The sequence below is a fragment of the Anas platyrhynchos genome, chromosome 5 (assembly GCF_047663525.1).
Source record: "Anas platyrhynchos isolate ZD024472 breed Pekin duck chromosome 5, IASCAAS_PekinDuck_T2T, whole genome shotgun sequence".
NCBI classification, from domain to species: domain Eukaryota; kingdom Metazoa; phylum Chordata; class Aves; order Anseriformes; family Anatidae; genus Anas; species Anas platyrhynchos.
In genome coordinates this window covers 15,664,660-15,687,097 of record NC_092591.1, presented here as the reverse complement: position 1 = coordinate 15,687,097, position 22,438 = coordinate 15,664,660, and the positions used below count along the sequence as shown (strand labels likewise).

At 36.3% G+C, this 22,438-nt stretch overlaps 1 protein-coding gene across 1 annotated transcript; it reads right to left on the bottom strand.

Moving 5' to 3' along the window:
• Positions 1-8,055: 8,055 nt before the first annotated feature.
• On the bottom strand, positions 8,056-22,438 carry LOC101791174 (serpin A3-4). The gene is made up of 5 exons (XM_072038346.1): positions 22,302-22,438; positions 19,691-20,333; positions 14,546-14,816; positions 10,770-10,917; positions 8,056-9,623 (listed from the first exon to the last, which is right to left on the bottom strand). The coding sequence occupies exons 2-5, from the start codon at positions 20,319-20,321 to the stop codon at positions 9,435-9,437; spliced, it is 1,239 nt and encodes a 412-aa protein (XP_071894447.1). The 5' UTR covers positions 20,322-20,333; positions 22,302-22,438; the 3' UTR covers positions 8,056-9,434.

Genomic DNA, 22,438 nt, shown 5'->3' with positions numbered 1-22,438 from the left:
AAATTTAACCATATATTTAACATATTTACCAACATTTTGCAGACTGCTTCTTGCTAGTAAATTTTTTTTGAAGAAATCTTTCCAAAGCAGGTTTAAAGAAACCTTAAACAAAGGCTGGTATAAAAAACTTGTTCAACAACAACAGAATCATGCATTTTGTCTAGTGTTTTTGTTATGTTTCTGCATGGTAGGTCAGATTGTTGTGTTTCAACATTAATTTAGCAACAATAATAACTGTTCTGGGATTATGACTCACAGACAGACAAGTTACTTCCACTATCAAAAAGTCTTTTTCACTATGGGTCAATTACATCATAAGTAACACAAGGTTTTGTAAATGTAAAGTGCATAGCCCAAAATATTTTGACATGGCAGCAAAGTGAAGGAAACTGGGAGTGGAATGAGGAAGGGAAATGAACATGCATATCGCCTTCTTTTCCCCTGATAGTTTTGAGTTATAGTAGTCTTTGGGAAGGATCAAGCAGTCAAAGTTGTGGGAAAAATAAGACCAAAGATGTATGCATGTCTGGTAAACTATGGTTCTTCTAGCCTGGATAACATATATAATGAAGAAGAAAGACTCAATCTTCACTCAGTGACCATACCATATCCTTAGTACTTCCTGGAGAACCTCCTCCACTGTCCTGCCAGGAAGGCAAAATGGGCATCTGGGGCAATGGGAAATGGGGATGAAATACAGTTTGTATACAGTGGCAAGGCTGTTCACTGGAAAAGCAAAGTTCTGCCCAGAGAGCTTCATTTCATTTGAATTGGTATCACACTTGTAAAACTATGTAGACAGCAGGGACTAGAATTTAATATGTTTATATACTATACCAATGATGATCAATATTTACAGTAATCCTCATTTTTAAATTACAAGAACAATACTAGTTACAAATTGCCTACTGAAACATAACAGGTGTCTTACATGTGTGGTATACGAGTAACAACTGTACCTCCTACTGCTGCTTCAATTATGCGGGTTGGCAGATATGACACAGGAATTACAGACAACAGGAGTCCTCCTGAAAAAAGAGCAGAAGACTAGGCAATATGTTCTAACATTAGAAACCTTTATTTAGACTCCAGGTAATTTCAAAAGATGGCCAGTTTTTCATTATTTCTGCATGTAACAGCTTCACTGTGGAGCTTCTTTTCAGACTTGAGAGTTTAGTAACAAACAAATATTAGTAACAAAATAGTCTTTTGAGATTTTCATATTCAAATGATTTGCAAGACAGGAAGAAACAAAAAAAAAAAAAAAAAAAGAAAACAACAAAAAAAAAACAATCGGCAAAATAAACATACTGAATTCATAAATATGCCGAAATCTTACTGACTATAAGGATGCCCAAACATTGTTGAGAATACTGGAATGACTTCAGAACGGAATGGACTGCCTGTTGCATGAAGAACTGGTTTGAAAATTTAGGATATATTGCCAGCTCTGTTGAGCAGCTCAGCTTTGACTTTGGGAACATCACTAACATTGTCTGTTGGACTTCATTTTTTTATCTGTAAAATAAAAACAGCACATTAGTTTCCTCATTGATATAAAATGAAATGAAAATACAATGTTACCCTCAGTGGACTTGATCACCATTTTGGTTCTTTACTTCTGAGTTTAATGAAAACAGGTTTATTTTTTAATCTGTTTCAGACCATGGCACCTCCCTTGGTAGCAATGATACATAGTTTGAAAATCTGTGGTCTGCAGGACTACAGCTTCATTTATATAGATTCAAAGTGGAGCTAGAAATGCTCTTGAGTTGCAAATTTCCATAAATAGTGCTCTGAACAGAAAGGGGAATATTCTGATGTGCTTAGTACCTGCATCCAAGAGGTGCTAGCGACATTATAGCATGAGAAGAGGAGATTAAGCACACATAAATTGAAAATATTAATTATTTGTATGCATCACACAACACTGCCTGAGCCAATGCTTTTACCAGACATTTTTTTCTTTCATGACCAGAAAATGTTAAATATATGTTGCCAGTTCATAAAGCACAAGTATCTTGTATGAGAAAATAAAGATGAATATGACTGTTGTGCTCACTAAAAAGTTGTTTTTCACCTTCCAGTTTGACACAAAGACCTTGAAAGCTGGGATCATTTCACCTGAACCTCTTCATCTACTGCCAGACTTGTGTAGGTTTTGTACTTTTAAAATCATATTATTTATCTATGTTTAGGCATTGGAACCCTCCGCTGACTGTTTAAACAAAAAACGAAAGGACTGCCACCCTCTGCTGATAGCTATATGCAGACAGGAAGCTAAATTTATATGAACTGAATCAGTAGCTGAGCTGGGAAGGGAAGCAGAAATTTCAAAGTACCAGCCCAATGCTGTAACCACTGGCCCATCCTTCTTTCTTAATAATGTTCTTGCGTTAAAGAAAGAAAGAAATTAATCAATTAATTATGGGTTTCAAACAGTAATATAGTACTTAAAATTGTAATAAATGTGTGTCTATACAACATGAAAATATAGTTAACAAGAACCATCCCAATGAGTAATTCAAGGCTTAAGCAACTTAAATTATTTGAAAAGCCTTCATTAAAAAGTTCTTCTTCATCTTCCCATTTGTTCTACTGACCCTACTATCTGGGACCATCTCAGCTGAACTGTTTCCTATACCTCCTCTGTACCTCTGAGCAATACCAAATCAAGTGCCTACGTTTAGCCATGCAACTGATCAAGTACAGCTGATCAAAGTAGATTGAAGTAAACTGTAATGACATTATTGTGTGACTCAGAAGTACAGCTGCCTAAGCACACAATATGGATTTTGGCTAATGTTCAAAGAAAGGTCCCAGAGAGTGGTCTTGCAAACAACAGAGGCAATTTGCCTTGCTTATTACTCCCTTTCAGTCTCTCTACTCATACATAACAGCTTAGTTGGAAATATAGGGACCAAACCAAGACTCTATTAAATAACAAACACAGAAAGTAAACAGATCTCAGTTTTATTTTGTATAGATACAGCACAGATTAAGCTTTGTTCTGACTGCTGCTTTCAACTATGTAGGAAGATTTAGGCCAACACCACATGGCTTATAAAGAAATCCTACTACAGATCTATGCACAGACACATAACAAGAGCCATTTTTTCATGAATTGAACCATTACACAAACGTCTCATATTGGTTAATTGTAACAGAAAACCCTTTGAATTGTGACTACTCTGGTACAGGTACCAAATTTCCCTACTCCCTATCTGGCATTGGTTCTTACATATTGATATCTGTTCTGACATTCTTTTTCTGCCTTTCTCACATCATCCACAGTGATTCTCACCAGCAAACCATTCTCATCTCTTTGGCACATCAGGCCTCTCCTCTCCATTCCCTCTAAACTTTAGAGAGAAATAGCCAATAGAGACAGATTAAGAATCAAGAGAGGAAGCATTCCCAAAGGACTCGCGTCAAGACCCTTCATCAAAAGCAAACCTTTGGGGACCAGGGAAAGCCCAGAATGATTTCCACAGAAAATAAACAAACAAACAAACAAATAATAATAATAAAAAAATACAGGTATCATCTTCCACAGAGAAACAAAGCATTACAGCAGTTTTAGGGCTGGTGTAAGCAAGAACGGAGCCCAGCCATAAAGAGCAAAAAGGTTAATCAGGTCACAAGAACTAGGTGACTATGCCCTGCTCTCAGGTTCATTGATCAAGCAGTGAGAGTTTTGCCTTGCTTTTTTTTTTTTTTTTTTTTTTTTTTTTTCCCCGGATGATGCAATTCTTCTAAATTAATGCCTTTGGTTGAACTTAGGTGGGTGGGGATTATGGAAACCAGTTTGAACTGGTCTCCAGCCTTTGTGAATGCTCCAGCTCTCCTACTAATGATGATTGAATTAATCTCTTAACAAACACGTTTGTTTTTCTAATTCGCCTCCACACTCATAATTACTATAACTTCAAACCCAACACCCAAATATTACAGCACAGATGACACTTGGCATCACTTGCTCTTCAGAGATCTCTGAACTATTGAGATCCCTGCTGAGGTAACTTGTGAAGCACAACAGCTAGGATCTCCTTACCAGAAACCAAATCCTGGAAACCAGGAATAAATCATAGAGGATTCACTGTCTCCAAAGGAGGAAATTTTTTACTCACATGTTCTAAACACACTTCCCTTCATAGTTTACTATCAAAGCAGTTATTTCTACTATTACTCTATGGGGGCACAGTGCAAAGTCAAAGCTAACAACTCCATCAGTCCTGGGGATACTGGTCCCTCCTTGTTTATGGTAGTAGGCTTATAACTGAGCTACAAATTTGTGATCTGAAAATTACTCACTGAATCCAAAATGTGTCACAAACTTCAACTTCTTCTGCATCTGAGATACTTTCAGGGATTATGCAAGCACACAGAGTCTTCAGTGTGCCTGTGGCCCTTATTGCCCATTATTGTTCCCTTAATAGTCCTTTCTCAGAAAAAAAACTGGAAGTTGTCTGAGGGAGCCATGCAATGTTTATTTAAGAAAGCAGACTCGGAGAAGTCAGAACATTTTCAGGAACGTGTTGGCTTTGTCAGCATTTTCAAACAGAGATTATGAAAATATTCCTCACCGACTTTTTTGGTAAGATGCTACCAAGTAAAAAACCTTTCTACCATTTGTCAAAAAAATGGAAGAAGACAGTTTCAAAACAATTTTTAGGAGAATTGTTGAGACTTCAAATTTTTGCCCCATCTTTGGAAAAATTAACATCTTGCAATTTCTCTTGGGCTAGAAACATTGTTCATTAGAAATACATATAATACAAACATGGGACTATGATCATTATCCATACACTGCTGTAGAAAAAAAAAATGACTGGAGAGACAGCCATTGTTCTTAGTACAGTTTAGATCAAGAATTTATTTCAAGTCAGGATTGAAAATCTTCTACAACAGTTGTAGTGGACCTGAACAATGAGAAAGACATAATTTTGGCACACAACATTTTATTTTCATTTGCCTTTTTAAAATGACTTAAGTGTAGATCTGTCATATACTGTAAAAACAAGGGTGTAGAGGGAAAAGTTTAGAACTAGTATATTGACAGTTAATTCACATTAACTGTGGTGGTGTGAATCAGAGGGGGCAGGCTAGTAATGAAATCTTCCAATTAAAAAATAAAATAATAATAATAAAATAATTTTTAAGACATAAATAAAAAAAATAAACCCAGAAACATTAAGAGAGATCATGGACTGGTTAAACTCTCTTTGTGAGCATACACTGGTAAATAGCAAAGCTATCATACATGGGATTGTAAAAAGACAAAAATAACAAAACAACATACAAATGAAAGTTCACCTACTTCAACCATTCAACAAAAGTGATGAAAAGATGCATGTAAACTAGCAAAAATTTAGCAGTCAAGTAAGTCAGCTTTGATTTTTATTTCCTACTGAATCACTGATGTGATTAGAAGTGTTGCTGTTGTCTTGGACACCCTCAGGCACAGCAAAATGAAATAAATACTTAGTCTTGGCTCTGAGTTGAGTACATACACATAATATATGGCAATAACTTAAGAGACCACCATGCCATATAAAACAGGGGCTTATTTCCTCATATTCTTTCTTTCTATTTATTGACAGCCATTTTCCACTGCCACTGTATCAGTCAGTCACTTAGTACAGTGAGGTCCTTACACACAGTTAATTTTTTAAAACCCATGAACAAGGTGGGACCATCAGAAAAATATATGACCTCACAATACATTACATTCCCAAATCATCTCTGAATTCTCTGAAGGACACGTGCCTGAACTTATTGCTTATAAACCCATCTAAAGGGTTTCCCTCTCCTGCTAGTTTGTGTGCTTTTTAAAGATCCTTCATGGAAGATTTCTTGTCTTTTTTGTTGTTGCTGTTGTTGTTTGTTTTTTTCTCTGTGTTATATACGAATCAAATTGTAATCCTCTCATACACTCCACAGCACTTTCAGGGAATTCTTCAGCAAAGCCATATTAGCTCTTGAATATTTTGTCATGTGTATTCATATGACTACAAATTCTACAGTTTCCAAAATTCTGAGGTTGGACTAAGCGATTTTCAATTCATTGCATGATTACTTGCATATTTATTTATTTATTTATTGATTGTGTCACATTTGTAACTTCTTATTACTCTAATACAGTGACCAGTCTAAGTGATGCATCACAGTGAAAGGTTTAACATTTTTCTTCTTGAGACAGCTCAGAGCTCTTGCTTGAATACTAAACAGTCCTGATGCTTCGTTGTTTCTTGCTCTGATTTATTTTTTTTTCTTCCCTAAAATCTCTTCTACTGTTAGCTCAACTTGAAATAGTTCCTCAGGCTCAACCACTGCAAAAGAAGTACTTGTGCAATGGATTGAGCTTTTCTGCTCTGGCATTACTCCCTTTGAGCACTACTTTTACACTTTGAACATCAATTGACCCCTCAGGCTCTCTGGTAGGTTTCTGATTTCTTTGAAAATGAATGTATTATTTAGCTGCAATGGCAGCTAATAAACTTATGCAGTTTATTTTTTTTTCTCAAAGTGGTCTTTGTCCTGTCTTACTGCAGTTTTTTATTTAATGATTTGGTATTCCATTTTCTGAAGTTTTTCTTCATAATTCTCATTTACTTTGTCATGTGAACATGCCAATTTTTTTTTATTATTATTATTTATTATTTTTTTTTGCCAGTCATTTTTAAGTCAGATATTTTGGATGTACATCCATTCCTACTGCACATTTTTAAGGAAAGAAAGCTGGAAGATCTGGTTGTGTCAGAACACTGTGACCTGGTCTGCAGTGTCTGTAGATAAATATAGAATCACAGAATGGTTTGGGTTGAAAAGGACCTTAAGGACCATCTAGTTCCAACTCCCCTGCCATGGGCAGGGACACATTCCATTAGACCACACTGCTCAAAGCCCCATTCAACCTGTCCTTGAACACTTCCAGGGACGGGCAACCTCTTCCAGAGTCTCACCACCCTCATAGTGAAGAATTTCTTCAAATGTCCAATCTAAATCTATCCTTTTTTACTTTAAAACTATTACTTCTTGTCTTATCACTACACTCCCTGACAAAGAGTACCTCTTCTGCTTCCTTGTAGGCAGTTTCCTTGTTCCTTGTTTAGGAACTGAAAGGCTGCAATGAGGTCTCCCCAGAGCCTTCTTTTCTTTGTATTCTATATTAGAATATAAATACTATGAGATTAGAATACAAAATTAGAATAATATTTTACATTAGAATACAAATTTCAGAATTAGAATATTTTATATTAGAATGCAAAGGTCTGCAAGAACCTGTAGAAAAATGTCCTCTGTTAAGGCTTGCTGTAAATGCAGTGATGTAGTCAAGGACAAATGAAAACAAGTTGAGTATATCTAACTTTTAATGTGTGAGATAATGAGCTTATTCTTCCTTAGTGCCCAATTTAAATATCACACAGATGAGTTTTTCTTCTCTGTTGTATACCTGTGATATTACATGGAAATACAAAAAGCTGATAGATTCTAAGTATTTCTTTCATTCTTCTGTCATAATCTATTAAAGAAAAAAAAAAGTATGATCTAGGTGGCTGACAGAATATCTCTCTATCACTCAGTATAGAATTTAGGAGCAAACATATTTTGTTTATGGAATAAAGTAGCTGAAGGAACAAGAACTGCAGCACAAAACACAAGTCAAGACTGGTAACATAACAATCAGAGTCAAGTGAGACCTTTTCAGAACAGAGACGATGAGGGACACACATGAATCTATACATTTGATAAAGTAGAAGCAATACGTTTTGTATAGCCTTTAAAATAAACACTGATGTATCAAAGAAATGCCCAACCTTCCCAGTAACTGCTCCTCCTAACAGAAATAACCTGCTATATGCTGAATGAGATTTAATGTTCAGGCCATGGAGAGAGGGCTTTCTGAAGTTTTTTACTGGCATTATCATGCTGAGCAATATATACTGGAATATGAACAATATATAAATGTTTCTTGATACTGGTAAAAAAAATGCTGGAACCATGCTTCTTAATTCTTAACTCTAAATTACAGAAATAAAATAGCAAAATTAGAAACTTTTAATGACATATTTATTCATTGTTGTTCTTCTACCATAGTACATTTGTCTGTGTATTTCAAGACCGTACAAAGACTGTTGTTAATGCTTAACACCCATTAACAGACTAACCCATTTTAGTCAATAATTTACCCCTCCTGCAACCAGAAATCAGATATATATCATGAAAATGAACACAGAAATAAAATACTGATAGATGTTCTGAAACAAGAAGTAAAAATAGATAAGAAAGTAAACTTAAGAAAAAATAAATAAGCATGTGCAGTATGAATGTGGCTTTTGATATTGTGTATCCTAATAGTGAAAACAGATCCTATAATATTGCTGCTATACTAACTATGAAGTGGATGATAAATAGAATACCAATGTTGTGTTACTGGACAGTCCGGGAACAGAAGGGGTTATATCAAGACATGGTAAAAGTCACCAATGGGGTATAAGGTGCTACTGGTAGGGTGCTCAGTCCTACAAACAATACTGCAATGGTGCTTACTACCATGGGTAATCTCCCAGAGCCAGATGGTAATGCTACAGGCACTGGCACCACAAGGAGATGGCATACTTTTCCTCTAGTAGCTGGTTTAGGTGCTGGCACAGGCCAGAAGATACTCTGGCTGCTCTAAGCTTTATATCAGATTTACAAAGGTCTGATCCAGGAAGCTGTAGAGATTTGATCTATGTCTTCTTTTCTTAGACTCAATTCTGAAACATCTACTCTGGAATGAGTTTGGATTGGGAACTCTTACAGAAACAGTGGATAGACAAGGGTATATCTGCAAGGGAAAAACACGCCTCTATGACCCCCCTTTGCAGCAGCTTAGATGCCAGAACATCTGAAAGGCAAGGAGATAACAGACTCACTGAACAATGGTATTATGCAAGGTAGTAAGCACTATGTATGTTAAAATCTATTCTAAATTTGAACTTCATGTTGGTAGGAAAATGGGAACAAGTAATAAAGTGCGATAACTTGCACCCATTTGTTAGTCAATGAAAAAAAAAAAAAAATAGTGGTGAGAAGGCAGCCATGAGGGAAGAAGCAGGCTTACACAATCCTCTCCACCCACATGCTCATATGCTCCTCATCTTCCCTGCTAGAAAATGTATGTATGCTGTTGGTATTACACAGGCCTACTTTGTGCCAGATCTAATGACAGTTTTGCCTGAATGTAACCTTCTTAAAAAAAAAAAAAAAAAAAAAAAAAAAAGACCCAAACAAACATGCAACTATTACAAATTGTTGAAGTGTCTCATCTACAAAAAAACAGTGAATAACATAGTTAAGAGGTGGGAGACCTCTCTGTAGCCATGCTATACAGGTGAAACGTTAGATTTAACAGTGTTGATAACTGCGTACCTAATATGAATATCAACTTAATCTTTTTTCAGAGGGTTCACAATTTTTCCCATGAAAAGTATATTGTTCTCCAAAGTTATGACCATTAGGAAGGGCCTGTTCATTTTAATAGTAACTGGAACAGACATAGGCACTATTTCCATGCCTGTGGCAGCTGCTGCTTCGGTGCCAGTCTCATCCACCTTCACCACAGCCTGATGTATAGCCTGTGAAGAAACAGACATGTTACAAGTCAATGGGGTACAAAACTAGTTACCTAAACAAGAACTTGAGCTAGAAGTCTGTGAAGATGTTAGTAAGAAATTATCACCAGAAAGCATGGTTTTCTTAGACTTAGAGAGCTCAACTCTGAGGTAAGAACATCTCTCTGCTCATAAAAACTTTTGCTTTGTTTCTTTTCCTGTTTCGTGTTGTCTCTAATGCAGATCCTTGGAGCTAGAATAAACCTTAAAAGAGAGCAAAATCACATTTAATTGTCTTTGACAAGTTCATAGAGTTGAAGAATTAACATGCAATTTAACACAATGAATAGCACCCTGAAATTATTTTTTTCATGTTCTTTAATGTCTTTGAAAAAAAAAAAGGTAATAAAGGAGGAGGCTAGAAATGGAAGTCAATGAATTAGGATCTCTGAATGTCTTGATTTTGCAAATTGAAACTTATGGAGAAAAGTTCAAGTTTTAATTTCCAAAATCAAGGCATTCACAAATCCTAATTCATTGACTTCCACCTGCAGTTTGTTGTTTTTCTCATATTAGACAATGAAATTGGCACTGCCTGTTAGTGCTGATTGTCAACTTTAAACTCTCTTTATCTTGAAGTATAACTTATCTGCAGCTTTTGCCTGAAACTGACACTAATGGAACTCATTGCTCACAGGCTTGAAGCCAATTGTTTTCAGGAAATGCATTTTCCTTTCTCCCAAAATGTTTAAAAACAAGCATTGTTTTTCCTCTCCCCTTCCTACCATAAAACACAAGCAACAATACATCCTACAGTCTCTTTTTACCCACAGACAGGCAAAAGGAAGTAGAGACAGAACCGTAACAACACAGTACATGAGGGCACCAAGGTGTGGGGAGATGACAACTTGGTCTTGTCTGTTTTATAAGGGGGTCCCCAGAAGAACAAAAATGACTCCTGGATTAAAAAGTTATGGACTTTTTACCTGCTCCATTGCAATGTGAATGACAGCCCAAGTAACATGGGTGAAATACTCTGCATGTCAAATTCTGCCTTTTCATGTGAAGTGAACCCTTCTTATGTGAGTTTTGCATCATGAGTGTTTAAAAGTAAAGTGATGTGAGCATCAGTAACCATGGGCCCATAAAATAAAAAGCAGTATGACTTACCTGGGAAATTCTGTGCTGGGGCTGTCCAGTGATCCCAGAGAGATCAGCCTTATCAGTGAATACATCCATGATACCCATTCTATATAGCATATTTTTTAGGTTATATCTCCCATAAAGAGTGAATTTCGGAAGATAAAAATTTGCTGAGCTGCCAGAAAAGAAGCACAAGAATATGATGAAGCTTTTGGTCAGATATCACAGTTTAACACAGTCCTGAAACACAACTCATTTTGCTTGCAGGCTTTCTCTAGCCTAGGTGGGAGATTATAGAACCATAGAATGGTTTGGGTTGGAAGGGACCTTAAAGATTACCTATTTCCAACTCCCCTTCCATGGTCAGGGACAGCTCCCATCAGAACAAGTTGCCCAAAGCCCCATCCAACCTGACACTGAATATCTAGGGATGGGGCACCCACAACTTCTCTAGACAACCTGTTTCACCCTTATAGTAAACAATTTATTCTTAATATATAATCTAAATCTACCCTCTTTTAGTTTAAATCCATTCCCTCTTGTCCTGTCACTACATGCCTTGACAAAAGCTCCCCTCCCCAGCCCCCTCCCCCCAACCCCCATCTTTCCTGTAGCCCCCTTTAGGTACTGGAAGGCCACTATAAGGTCTCCCTGGAGCCTTCTCTTTTCTCCAGGGATGAACAACACCAACTTCCTCAACTTGTATTCATAGATGAGGTGTTCCAGACCCTCAAACATCTTTGTAGCTCTCCTCTAGATTCGTTCTAATACTTCTATGTCCTTGTGCTGGGTGCTCCAGAGCTGAATGCAGCACTCCAGGTGGGGCACATGAGCACAAAGCAGAGGTGGAGAACCACCTCTCTCAACATGCTGGCCATGCTACTTTTCATGTGGCTTAGGATATAGTTGGCTTTCTGTGCTGCAGGTACACATTGCTGTCTCATGTCAAGTTTCTCATCAACCAACACTCCCAGGTCCTTCTTGACAGGGCTGCTCAATCCACTTATCATCTAGCCTGTACTCATGTTTGGGATTGCCTTGACCCAGGTGCAGGGCCTGGCATTTGACCATATTGAACATCATGAGGTAATGAGATATATAGCACTAATTAGGGGAGAAGAAAAGGTTTATAACAATGTTGCTAGGCTAGTTGAGAGGCTAAGGTCTCTAGTCTGCAGAGTGAGCCAACACAACAGCACATATGTACCTCTTTAATGTTCTTCATCTGACATTTTCAGAAGTTAGTGATGCATTGTGCATTCTGCTGGAAAGATCTTAAACATGCCCCATTACTGGAGGATGCAGAGGTTTCACCTTGTGAAAAAGATATTCTTTCAGGTGTCCCAGGCTGGACACAGAAAATCCAGCACATCCAAGTTCACTGATCACTTTTGAAAGAAACGTTGGCCTTGTAAGTTTATCATATAAAATCAAGGACAGAGAAGATATAGCAGAGAAGGACAATATGTGGCTGTGATTGTACAGATGACAAAATAACAAACAAAAGCACTTTGACAGAGTCCAGCTACTAAACAGATAATTATTTATCTGTGTCAAGTCTGGTGTCTGAGTTACTTGATGTTATTTTATTTTATTTGGGAAAGTGACTAGTTTGATGTTTTTAATAAATTAATAAACCCTTCTTCCTTGATCTTTTAGTAAGGATCTAACAGTTTCTTTTCTAAGGTTAAAAGGAACATTCACAGCTAGAAGCAGCACTTGAGTTAGAGACAGTGATGACGATGTTGATTGTAGGTACTGTTTTCTGGTTAGAAACCAGAAAAACTGTCCAGGATTCCAGGGAAAGGAGAATGTGGAGCACTTAATTAAATTTGCCAAAGAGCAAGTCATCCAGTGGGCAGGTGGAAAGTGAAGGGTTCATACTTTCACAGCACAGCATCTCTATAAATCTAATGCAAAGTCTGGCTGGTAGCCAAAAATGAGAGTGCTGGTGGATTGATAATGGCTTGCTGATCTCTTCTACTTAATTTGTGATGGCACTGATTGCTCTCTCAAGTAAGGATGCAACAATCATTGCATCATCTGTCTATCTATTACATAAAGGCACTCATTTACAAGCCCCCACTTGCTTTCAACATGCAGGAAAGGGAAAGCTGTAGGCATATAGCAACAATGTGACTGGACAGGAAGCACTGTGATATACTTTTGAGAAGAGAAAGGAATATTTTCTCCACAGTTCAACCACCAAATAGATCTAAGCTGTCTGTACTTAGCTGTGTCAATACCTTGGCACTATCTCACATTTCAAACTCAACAATAATGAACAATGTTCCTCACAATACTTCTGCAAATTGTGTCAACGTCAGATTGCAGGTAGAGAAACAGGGACAAAAATAACTTGCCGCAAACTGTTACATCATTCCACATTCTACCATTAAAGCCATTTATTGAGACATCCCATAAGCTCCAAAGGATAGAAAAAAATGCCATCAGTTGCTTTGAAAACTACAGGGAAAAGGAGAAGTCTGTCTCATTAGTTTGCAGGAGAGAGCTAGCATAATTAAAAATGGGGACCTGTGTGAAAGAAGTTCAAGGTCTTTGGTAGAGTTGCCTTTTTTATAATATAAGTTGTACGCCTATTCATCTATTTCAATTGAGGGTGGGGGGGAAGGATTTGGAGAGGAAACAAAAACTCTCATTTGTATTTAGCAATTTTTTGCTGGTTTTAAAAGCAAATTGTGTTTCTTTGGCAGAAATGATTCATAAGTAAATTGATTCAGCTTCTGATTTGTCCTATAGTGCTTTTAGTGACCAACCACATAGCTATTAGCTATTCCAAGGAAATTATAAACTGTGAAGCTACACCAAGAATCACACACTCTTTTTATGTCTTTTTTTTTTTCCCTTCTGTAAAATAGTTCAGAATTCTTTGAAAATTTTTGACTGTGAATCAGAGTAAAGAGCATGACACAATTTGACATATTAGGATGTCATTTGCAACTTTAAAACTGATAATTTAAAACACCATTTCCAAATGTGAATGTGTGAAGGTCTCTTACATGACATATTCATAAATCTGAGGAACACAAGGGTTTAATTTTGTAAAAGTTTTGCCTACACTTGTACACATATTTTGTCCTATCAAAGGTTACTCCTACATGTGAAACTAATGAAGCAGGAATCTATTTTATTAGATATATAAATATATATATATTAGATATATAAATAATATATATATTGTCTTCTCTCAAAGTTACCTTGAAACAGATATGTATTAATACAATATCACCTTTCTATGTCTTCAAAGAGCATGAATACATTGGCTCTGCAAAGTCAGATGCTCTATACATTTAGTTTTGTTCCCACAATGGCCAAGTGGAAAGTACCATTTCAGCATTTAATGTGTGATTACCAAAAAACATGCAGAGAGAAAGGAAGAAAAAGCCAATAAAAAAAAAGAAGGAAAATGGTAGTAGTTTAGTTGTAAACAGAAGATGACAGAAGCAGATGACAAGAGAGGGGAAAAAAAAAAAAAAGAGAGAGAAAAAAAGATGGAAGAGGTATTAAGACAGATTATGACAGAGAATTGGCGGCTATAGTGGAAAACATGAAATAAAATGCAGGATCAGAAAAGTCCCATAGCAGTGAAAGTTTCCAATTCATGCAGTACTAAATGTAAAACCACAGGAGCACCAGAGAGACAAATTTCAGCCTTCTGTGGGAATTCTTCCACAGATTAAAATAGAATTAAATTTAATACCCTGATCTGTATCATAGCCCAGCAGATTAAAACTGATGGGCTTCCTTGCCTACTCTCTGACCCAAGAACTTCAGAATTTTACCTTTTTGAGACTAATGTCCTCCATCTTGCCATACGTTCACAAGACAATTTTTTCTCCAGCTTCCTCATTTTTCCTTGATCAGGCAGAACAAAAAATGCTGAAGCACCTCCTTTATAATCCATTTGCACGACTGTGGAAGACAGCTGTTCATCATAGCCATGCTTGAACAGGCCCATTCCAAACATCATTGGGACTTCAACAGCCTTGTTCCCATCCACAAAGAATTTATCCCTTTTAGTGTACTTTGGGTCAAAAGGTTTTTCCCATTCAGCTTGAAATATAAGACACAGAGTTATAGGATATTCTGAGCACATGAAACCATAGGACACATTCATAGAAGTAGAAACTGTTACACCTGGATCAGCTTCAAAGATAAACCAGTTTGCAACAAGCACTTGGTCTTACTGAATACTCATAATAGTTCAATAGGAAGAGCTGTGATGTACAAAACCCCCTCATTTCTTTCAGCAGGACTGATTGTACTTAATTGAAATTTCTCACCAAATATTCTAATCTGTAAAGGGACGTGTGCATTTTTCCTTCAAAACAACCATTTCAAGGTGCCTATAAAGCCCTCATATGATGCAGCCTTTAAACAGGAGATAAGAAGAAAGATTCTCCCTTTTGCTTGTTCCCACCAAAGGGACTTGTGGAGGGAGAAATGAGGGTTAAATTCTCTAGAGAAATAAAGAGATTCAGGTTACTTCCAGAATGAAGGGTTTCATATGACATTTTACCTGATTGTATTTAAAAACACAAAGAACCTAATCATACGAAACTGCTGGGGTAAAAAATAAAATAAATAAATAAACTCAAAACATTAAATTTCCAAATGCTCTTCACTTAGTCATAGTGAAAAAAACTGTCTAAATTGAAATTCTGAAGGATTATTACTGGGAAGAAATTTCTAAACTGAGTTCTAGATACTCACCTCATCCATTTCAGAGGCTGAGCTAGATATAAAAAAGGAGGAAGAAGGTTTTTGGTTTTAATGGTGCTTGTTTGGTTTGTTTGTTTGCTTGCTTTTTGTTTTGTTTTTAAAGAAAGGCATTTCTCTGTAGTAAATTTTGCTTTGAATAACAAAGGTCACCTTTGATCAAGTTTAGCAGGCAAAAGCAGAATCACAATATTAAATGAAGTGCCACCAAAAAATCATGAAACAAGATGGTATTATTTTTGATTTGTGCTTGAACAATGATTACTAGGCAGCTTAGTATAAATGAACTTATTACCTGCTGTCTCTACCATCTGTGGAATAGCCATGAACAGCACTTACATCCTACTTTGAAAAAGTGAAATGAGATTTAGTTACTGCATGTCTTGGGCTACAAAAATATAAACTGACAACCATCATTACTCTTAAGACAAGAAAAATTACTGATTTCGTGTTTCTTCATTAGTACTGACCACAATAACACAATTCTGATGTTATTGGCTGACTTCTTTCATCAAACATGTAACAGGCAGGATTTTTGCCTTGATAAGGTTTAAGGAAAAAAAAAAGGAAAAAAAAAAAAAAAAAGAAAAAAAAAAAAAAGAATCACAAAAATATGAGTGACACAATTCCTGAAACATTCCAACAACCTTTACGCAATGCTCAACTTAGGGAAAACACCCACTGATTTCAAAATGAGCTTTACTTGATTAAAAACTGAGCAGAATGTTAGAATTTAACACACAGGTTTGACAGAGATGATATTCAGTAATCCTCTCCCCCTCTTTCATAGGAACTCTCATTCCTTACACTCTCCTCTTTCTTACGAGGTTACCTTCTAGGATGGCACCTTTCTCAAATGCTTTACAGAGTTCAAGTGGAAAAATTAACCTCACCGTATGATACTTTGTGGTGATCAACTCAACTAGGGAATGATAAGGGACCCGTGTACTGTGGTAGAATAGCATGTCCACTGGCTGAGAAACAGGAAAACATTTCCAGACTTTTGTCCTTAGGGAAGGACTTCTAAACTAAGTTATACCACAAAAAAACAGAAAGGACAGTCACCAGTACTGTGTAAGGAAAGCTGTAATGTATATAGAGAGAACAAGACTCCAGAAGAGTCTTGATAATACGAATTTTCTCTGGCTTTTTTCCCCATTGTGTATCAAGAACATTTAGAGGTTAGAACATTTGAGATTTTACTGAATCTATTGCTCTGTTTGCAAACACCTTTCAGGGGAAAAAAATGTGTTCTGTTTTTTTTTGTTGTTTGTTTGTTTGTTTGTTTGTTTTTGCTAGTTTTGAAAAACATGACATATGGTACTTAAAAACCTCTCTTGAAAACGTTATTTCAGACAAAAGAGTTTGTACTCAAGAGAATTAAGAAATACTATTTGGGGGAATTGTCAGACTGAGGACAGGAATGGAAACACCTTTATTAATAAATTAATAGTTTTGAAAGAATATAATTTTTAATGAATGCCTTCTCCATTTCAGTTTAAAAGCTTAACAATATTTTTAGCAGATAAATTGCATAATATTATTTTTCTGCAATTGCTTAGTTTTCAGAATGTGATAAAATGAGTAAGAGAGAGGTTTGAAAGAACTAGAATAGAATTAGAATAGTTCAGTCGGAAAGGATCTGTAAAGATTGTCAAGTCCAATTTCCTGACTACTTCAGGGCTACCCAAAAGTTCAAGCATATTATTGAGTGCATCGCCCAAATGCCCCCTGAACACTTATGGGCATGGGACATCAACCCTCTTTCTAGGAATCCTGTTCCAGTGTCTGACAACCCTCACAGAACAGAAATTTTTCCTTATATCTAGTCTGAACCTACCCAGGTGCAACTTTGTGCAGTTCCCTCACATTCTGTCATTGGTAACTAAGACAAAGAGATCAGCCCTTCCTCTTCTCAGGAAGTTGTAAAGAGCAATGAGATCACCTCTGAGCCTCCTTTTCTCCAGATCAGACATCTCAAGTGTCCTCAACCTCTCCCCATACAACCTGTCTTCCGACTCTTCTACCAGCTTTTTTGTCTTCCTTTGGATGCATTCAACTACCTTAGCATCCTTTTTATATTGTGGAGCCCAGAACTGCACACAATATTCAAGGAGAGGCAAGACCGGTGCTAAATATGGCAGAATAGTGACTATCTGCTATCTCCATTCATTACAACACTTTGAGTTCCACCATTGAATCAGTTCATCACCCAGTGCAGTGTGAACCTGTTTATCTCACAGTTGGACAATACCTTCAGAAGGATACTGTGAGGGACAGTATCAAAGACCCTAATGAAATACAGAAAGATTACGTCCACTGCCTTCCCTTCATCTGCTAAATGGGTGATCTTATCAAACTACTAAGGCAGGATTTTCCCTTCATGATCCATGGTGACTATGCCTGACATTCTTTAAATGACTTTCAATAACACTCAGGACAATGTTCTCCATGACGTTTCCAGGAGCTGATGTCTATCATTTCCTGGGGCTTCTCTCATGCCCATCTTGTAGAATGGTGTAATGGCTAGACATCAGAGACCTCCCCAAACTCCCATGACCTTTGGTAAATTGCTGAGAGGGGTCCAGCTATAACATCCACTAACTTCTTCAGTGCTCTTTCAGTACACTGGGGTGAACATTAAGCATCACAACCTTATGAACGTTCAGCTGATAGAAAAAGTCCCTTGCAATTTTGGTGACCAAAAATGGAAAGGCCACCGGTTATGAAGCTTAAAGTCTACTCTCTTCAAGTCCAAGATGGCAAATCTGCTGACCTTTTTTTCTCATGCCACCAAAAATTTTGAACTCAACTATTTCATGATCACCATGGTCAAGACAGCCACATACCATCACATCTCCCCCAAGGCCTACAATATCAGTGTTATCATCCTGGGTGGGTGGTTGATAGTAGACAGCCAAAAAGACTTCTGCTTTTCTATCCATCCCTATAAAACCTCATCCAGAGGCTCTCTACCACATTATTCCAACCTAATTTCAGGTTGGAAATTAGGAAAAATTTATTCTCAGAAGGAGTAGTTGATCTTGAAGGTTTTTTCCAAACTTAATGATTCTATGATTATCCCTAAGTACAAGGGCTATCCACTCTGATCTCCTTCTTGTGTACAGTGCAACGCCTTGTCTCGCCTACCCTGCCTATCCCTCCTGAACAGCCCTCCATCACAGCACTCCAACTGTAGGACTCATCCCAGCAAGTCTCACTAATACCAATGATATCACAGCTCTAGGAGAGGACCAAAGCTTCCAGTTCATTTCCTTTGTTCCTCATACTGCATGCGTTGAGATACAAGCATTTCAGATGTGTTCCTAAAAAGAAGATACAGTATCTGTTATTAGATAACTCTTTAAGCCTTACAACCTTGCTTCTCTTCTTCTCATTACAGCAGTCTGAAAAGCTCTGGGAAGATCTGTAGACCATATCTAAGCAGACTCCGTAAGTTACTTAAGAAAAACAAGCTTATTATCTTATTATCAGAAGGCTTGTATTTGATACTGGGGGGGGGGGGGGGGGGGGAAGGGGAATCCATTTCTTCACTGGAAAATATTAGGATCTGCAAATCAAAAAAAAAAAAAAAATAGTTTGAAGACCTATGCCTTTAGACACATCAACACTACGTTGACACTATTATTGAAGGCATACTGAAAACAGAACATCAGTGTGAAACTAAAACTACTAAAACTATTTTTACATGTTTAGCTTTGGATACATAATTATAGTCCATAACTGCAGAAATATTGAGTAAGTGCATGGCTTTGCTTTTAGGTAACATCTTGTTTTACTTTAACAGTGTTCTTTAAATTTATCTCCAAAGTTGTTAAAACAAAAATCCTAAGTGGAGAAGGAAAAAGTCTTAGTATAAAAATAAATCTTACTAGATTGTAAAGGACTACATACCTTACTGCATAGAAATGCCTTCCTGAAAGTATATTTCACTTTTTATCGGGAAAGAAATGTATACATTACAATATATGAGGAAAATTTGCCTTGAATTTTGCTAAAATTATAATCAGCATTAAGCAGACAATAATTTCTAATAGCTTTGTTTATAATTAAACATGAATGAGAACAAAAGGAAAACAAGATATGATTCCCTATGAGAAAACATATTGCAAAAAAAGGTGATGAAGTCAAAGACTGACCTGAGGAAATAGTACATGAAGTAAGAGAATAAGATATGTATATCTTACCATTAAAATAAATATAACTAATGAGGAGAATTTCAGTAAGTGGATCAAGGTTATTTATGAGGTCCCTGATTTTCCCATTGGTTCTTCCTGCTACATATTCATTGATCTTCATCTGGGCTTGATTAGCCCTCTTGAAGTTCATAGGATAAGCTTCTCCTTCATAGTAGTTTCTGAGATTATTTAAAAATTTTTCTTGTGGTTTCAACTGGTCAAGCACAAACAGGACATTTCCCATATTCAGCTGTAATGCTTCATTCTTTCTGTTTACCATTTGCATGAGTTGACGATAACCTTCATGTATTTGGTTTTCAGAAATTTCACGTGGGTTAAAACTAAGGACCCTAAGAATCTGTGTCAGAGTGTCAGATCTGGCACCGAGAGTCAGCATTGCAAAGGCAGTAGAGATGCTCAAGGGAGAAAAGAAAATATTCCCACTGTTTTCACGAGAAGAAATCTCCTTGTAGAAACAGCATGCAAACTGACAAACACTGTTCCCTACAGTCTGTTGCAGCATATATCGATTTTCTTGGCCTCTTTGATTTTGGTTTCTTACACCTTGGCGATTAGGCTCATAGAGATAACTGTTGGAATGAATTCCAACAATTAAAAGGCACAGGAAAAACAGCTTCATGTTTGTATAAATCTGTAAAAGAAGAAAATAAAAATAACACTTGGCTTACAGATCTTTTTACCTCATACTTTGCAATAAGTCAGCCCATTCACTGTACAGAATTAGCTTAGTACCAGTGATTCCAAGCCATTTGAATTCAGAGATACCAGCTTTCCATTTCAAGGAAGTAGGCTTTTGAATATTACTCAATTTACTGAACTAATTATGAAAGAATAAAAATTAAAATCAAAGCAAAGTGAAGTAATATGAAAAGCACCCTCATTAAGGTTAGGCTACATTTTCTCTGAATTTTTTTTTTTTTTTTTTTTGTCTCCCCAGAGTTCTGTTTTTAATGTGGTTTTAAGTGATTAAAAAAAAAAAAAAAACTGTAAGTCAAAAGTACAGGTCTAAAGAACAGAGGGTAAGGGGGCCAGTCAAGACTAGTCAGTTAAATTTAGCAAGATGAAGATAAACAAATAAATAAATAGATAACCAAAGTGAAAGAAACACACAGTATTCCTCCATTGTGACAATCAAAATATTACACACATTTTCAAATGGGCTATGGGTAAACATAGAGGCATCAGAGAGAAAGTAAATGCACTTCTTAATGAGGAAGTGATGAAAATTCACAGTAATTCCATAAAGCTTGAACAAATAAGCACTATTTAAAAGCAAGCAACCAAATAAACTTCCATATAACTAATGAAAGAGAGAAATCTGCTTTGAGCAATTAGAAAATCATCAAGACCATTGAAAGACAATATTGTTTATTAAAAAAGGGAAAATGAGTTAAGTATGTAGAAAAGCAAATGGAATCAAGTGTGCCTGCTGCATGCAAAGTTTCAGATTTGTGACTGAAAATTATCAACAAAACAAACAAACAAAAAGATAGAGGAAACACGAGACCAATCATGCTTTTATCATCACAAATCAAGTGAGAGGTGATTTTAGGATAAAAGGCTGCAATGGCAAAATGTTAAGATGAATGAGTGAAATCTAGAGGAACAAAACTAAAAGATACCCACAGAACAGGAAAGCCTTTTCCAAACTAACAAGAAAATAATCCATTCACATCTGTAGCAATACCTTTAACTCCAGAAATTAGTATTAATGGTACCATAATTAGTTCAACAACTTTTGTCAACAGACAGAAGAAAGTAAAGAGGTGGAACATATTTAGAAATCTAGAACATCCTCCTGTAGTATATTGCTTTACCTACAGAATCTTTAATAAAATAAAATACTCCCTAGAATAAAATAAAATGATTTTGAAATGGAAAACCTAAGCTAGGTGTCTGATTTGCAATGTGAAATTATATTTAGACTCTCATGCCTTGTAAAATCATGTTGATTTGTTGAATCTTTACCAGCTCCCACATGACTCTGCATTTGCATTCTCCACTTTCCTATGTCTTGGTTCTCCAATTCACTCTTCAGTGAATTCAGAATACAGATCTCTACTTTTATATATTGACACTCTTTGAATATTATGGTTATAACAATACTACTATTGCAAGGAAGAGCATCTGTTCCAACCTGAACCCCTTGCCGAACCACTTTCAAAAAGTTTGTTTTTATAACTACATAGTTAAAACTGTACACTGATTTGTTTGTGACCTGCTCCACTGTTACTCTTATTCTAATTCTTTTAACCTTTCACTTTATCCTTTTTTTTTTCCTGAGATCTCTAGAAGCTTTAGAAAGTAATACTTAAATCCCCACTTCTGTTTCATTTCATGCACCATATTTGTTATTTATCACACCTTTACTTCATTTAACTCTCTCAAACATTTCAACATGTTTTCCAAAAGAGGCTTATGCTATATGAATGTGCCCTCACAGAGGATATATCTTTAATATTTAAAAAATAAACTAATAAAAAATGCAAAAAGCTTTAAAATGTATTTTGAATAAGAAAATACAATTTATCAATTTATTATTTAGAAACAGTTGTAACAGTTGACAGTAATTCCACAGCAAAAAATATGCATGACTTACGGTACAGTCAAAGGGTCTCCTGTTGTGTTCACCAGGTCTGCACAGGTCCTTGCTCAGTTGTTTATGCTGCTGAACACAAAGCAGGGTATCCTCTAGTAAAGGTTAAGATCATCTAAGGGCTGTGACTCACACATTAT

Coding starts and splice junctions, on each gene's coding strand:
- LOC101791174 (XM_072038346.1), bottom strand. CDS start 20,321: ATGAAGCTGTTTTTCCTGTGCCTTTTAATTGTTGGAATTCATTCCAAC. Junction 14,817..19,690: donor TAGTTATATTTATTTTAATG/GTAAGATATACA, acceptor TTATATTTCAAG/CTGAATGGGAAAAACCTTTT. Junction 9,624..10,769: donor CCCAGCACAGAATTTCCCAG/GTAAGTCATACT, acceptor GTTTCTTCACAG/GCTATACATCAGGCTGTGGT.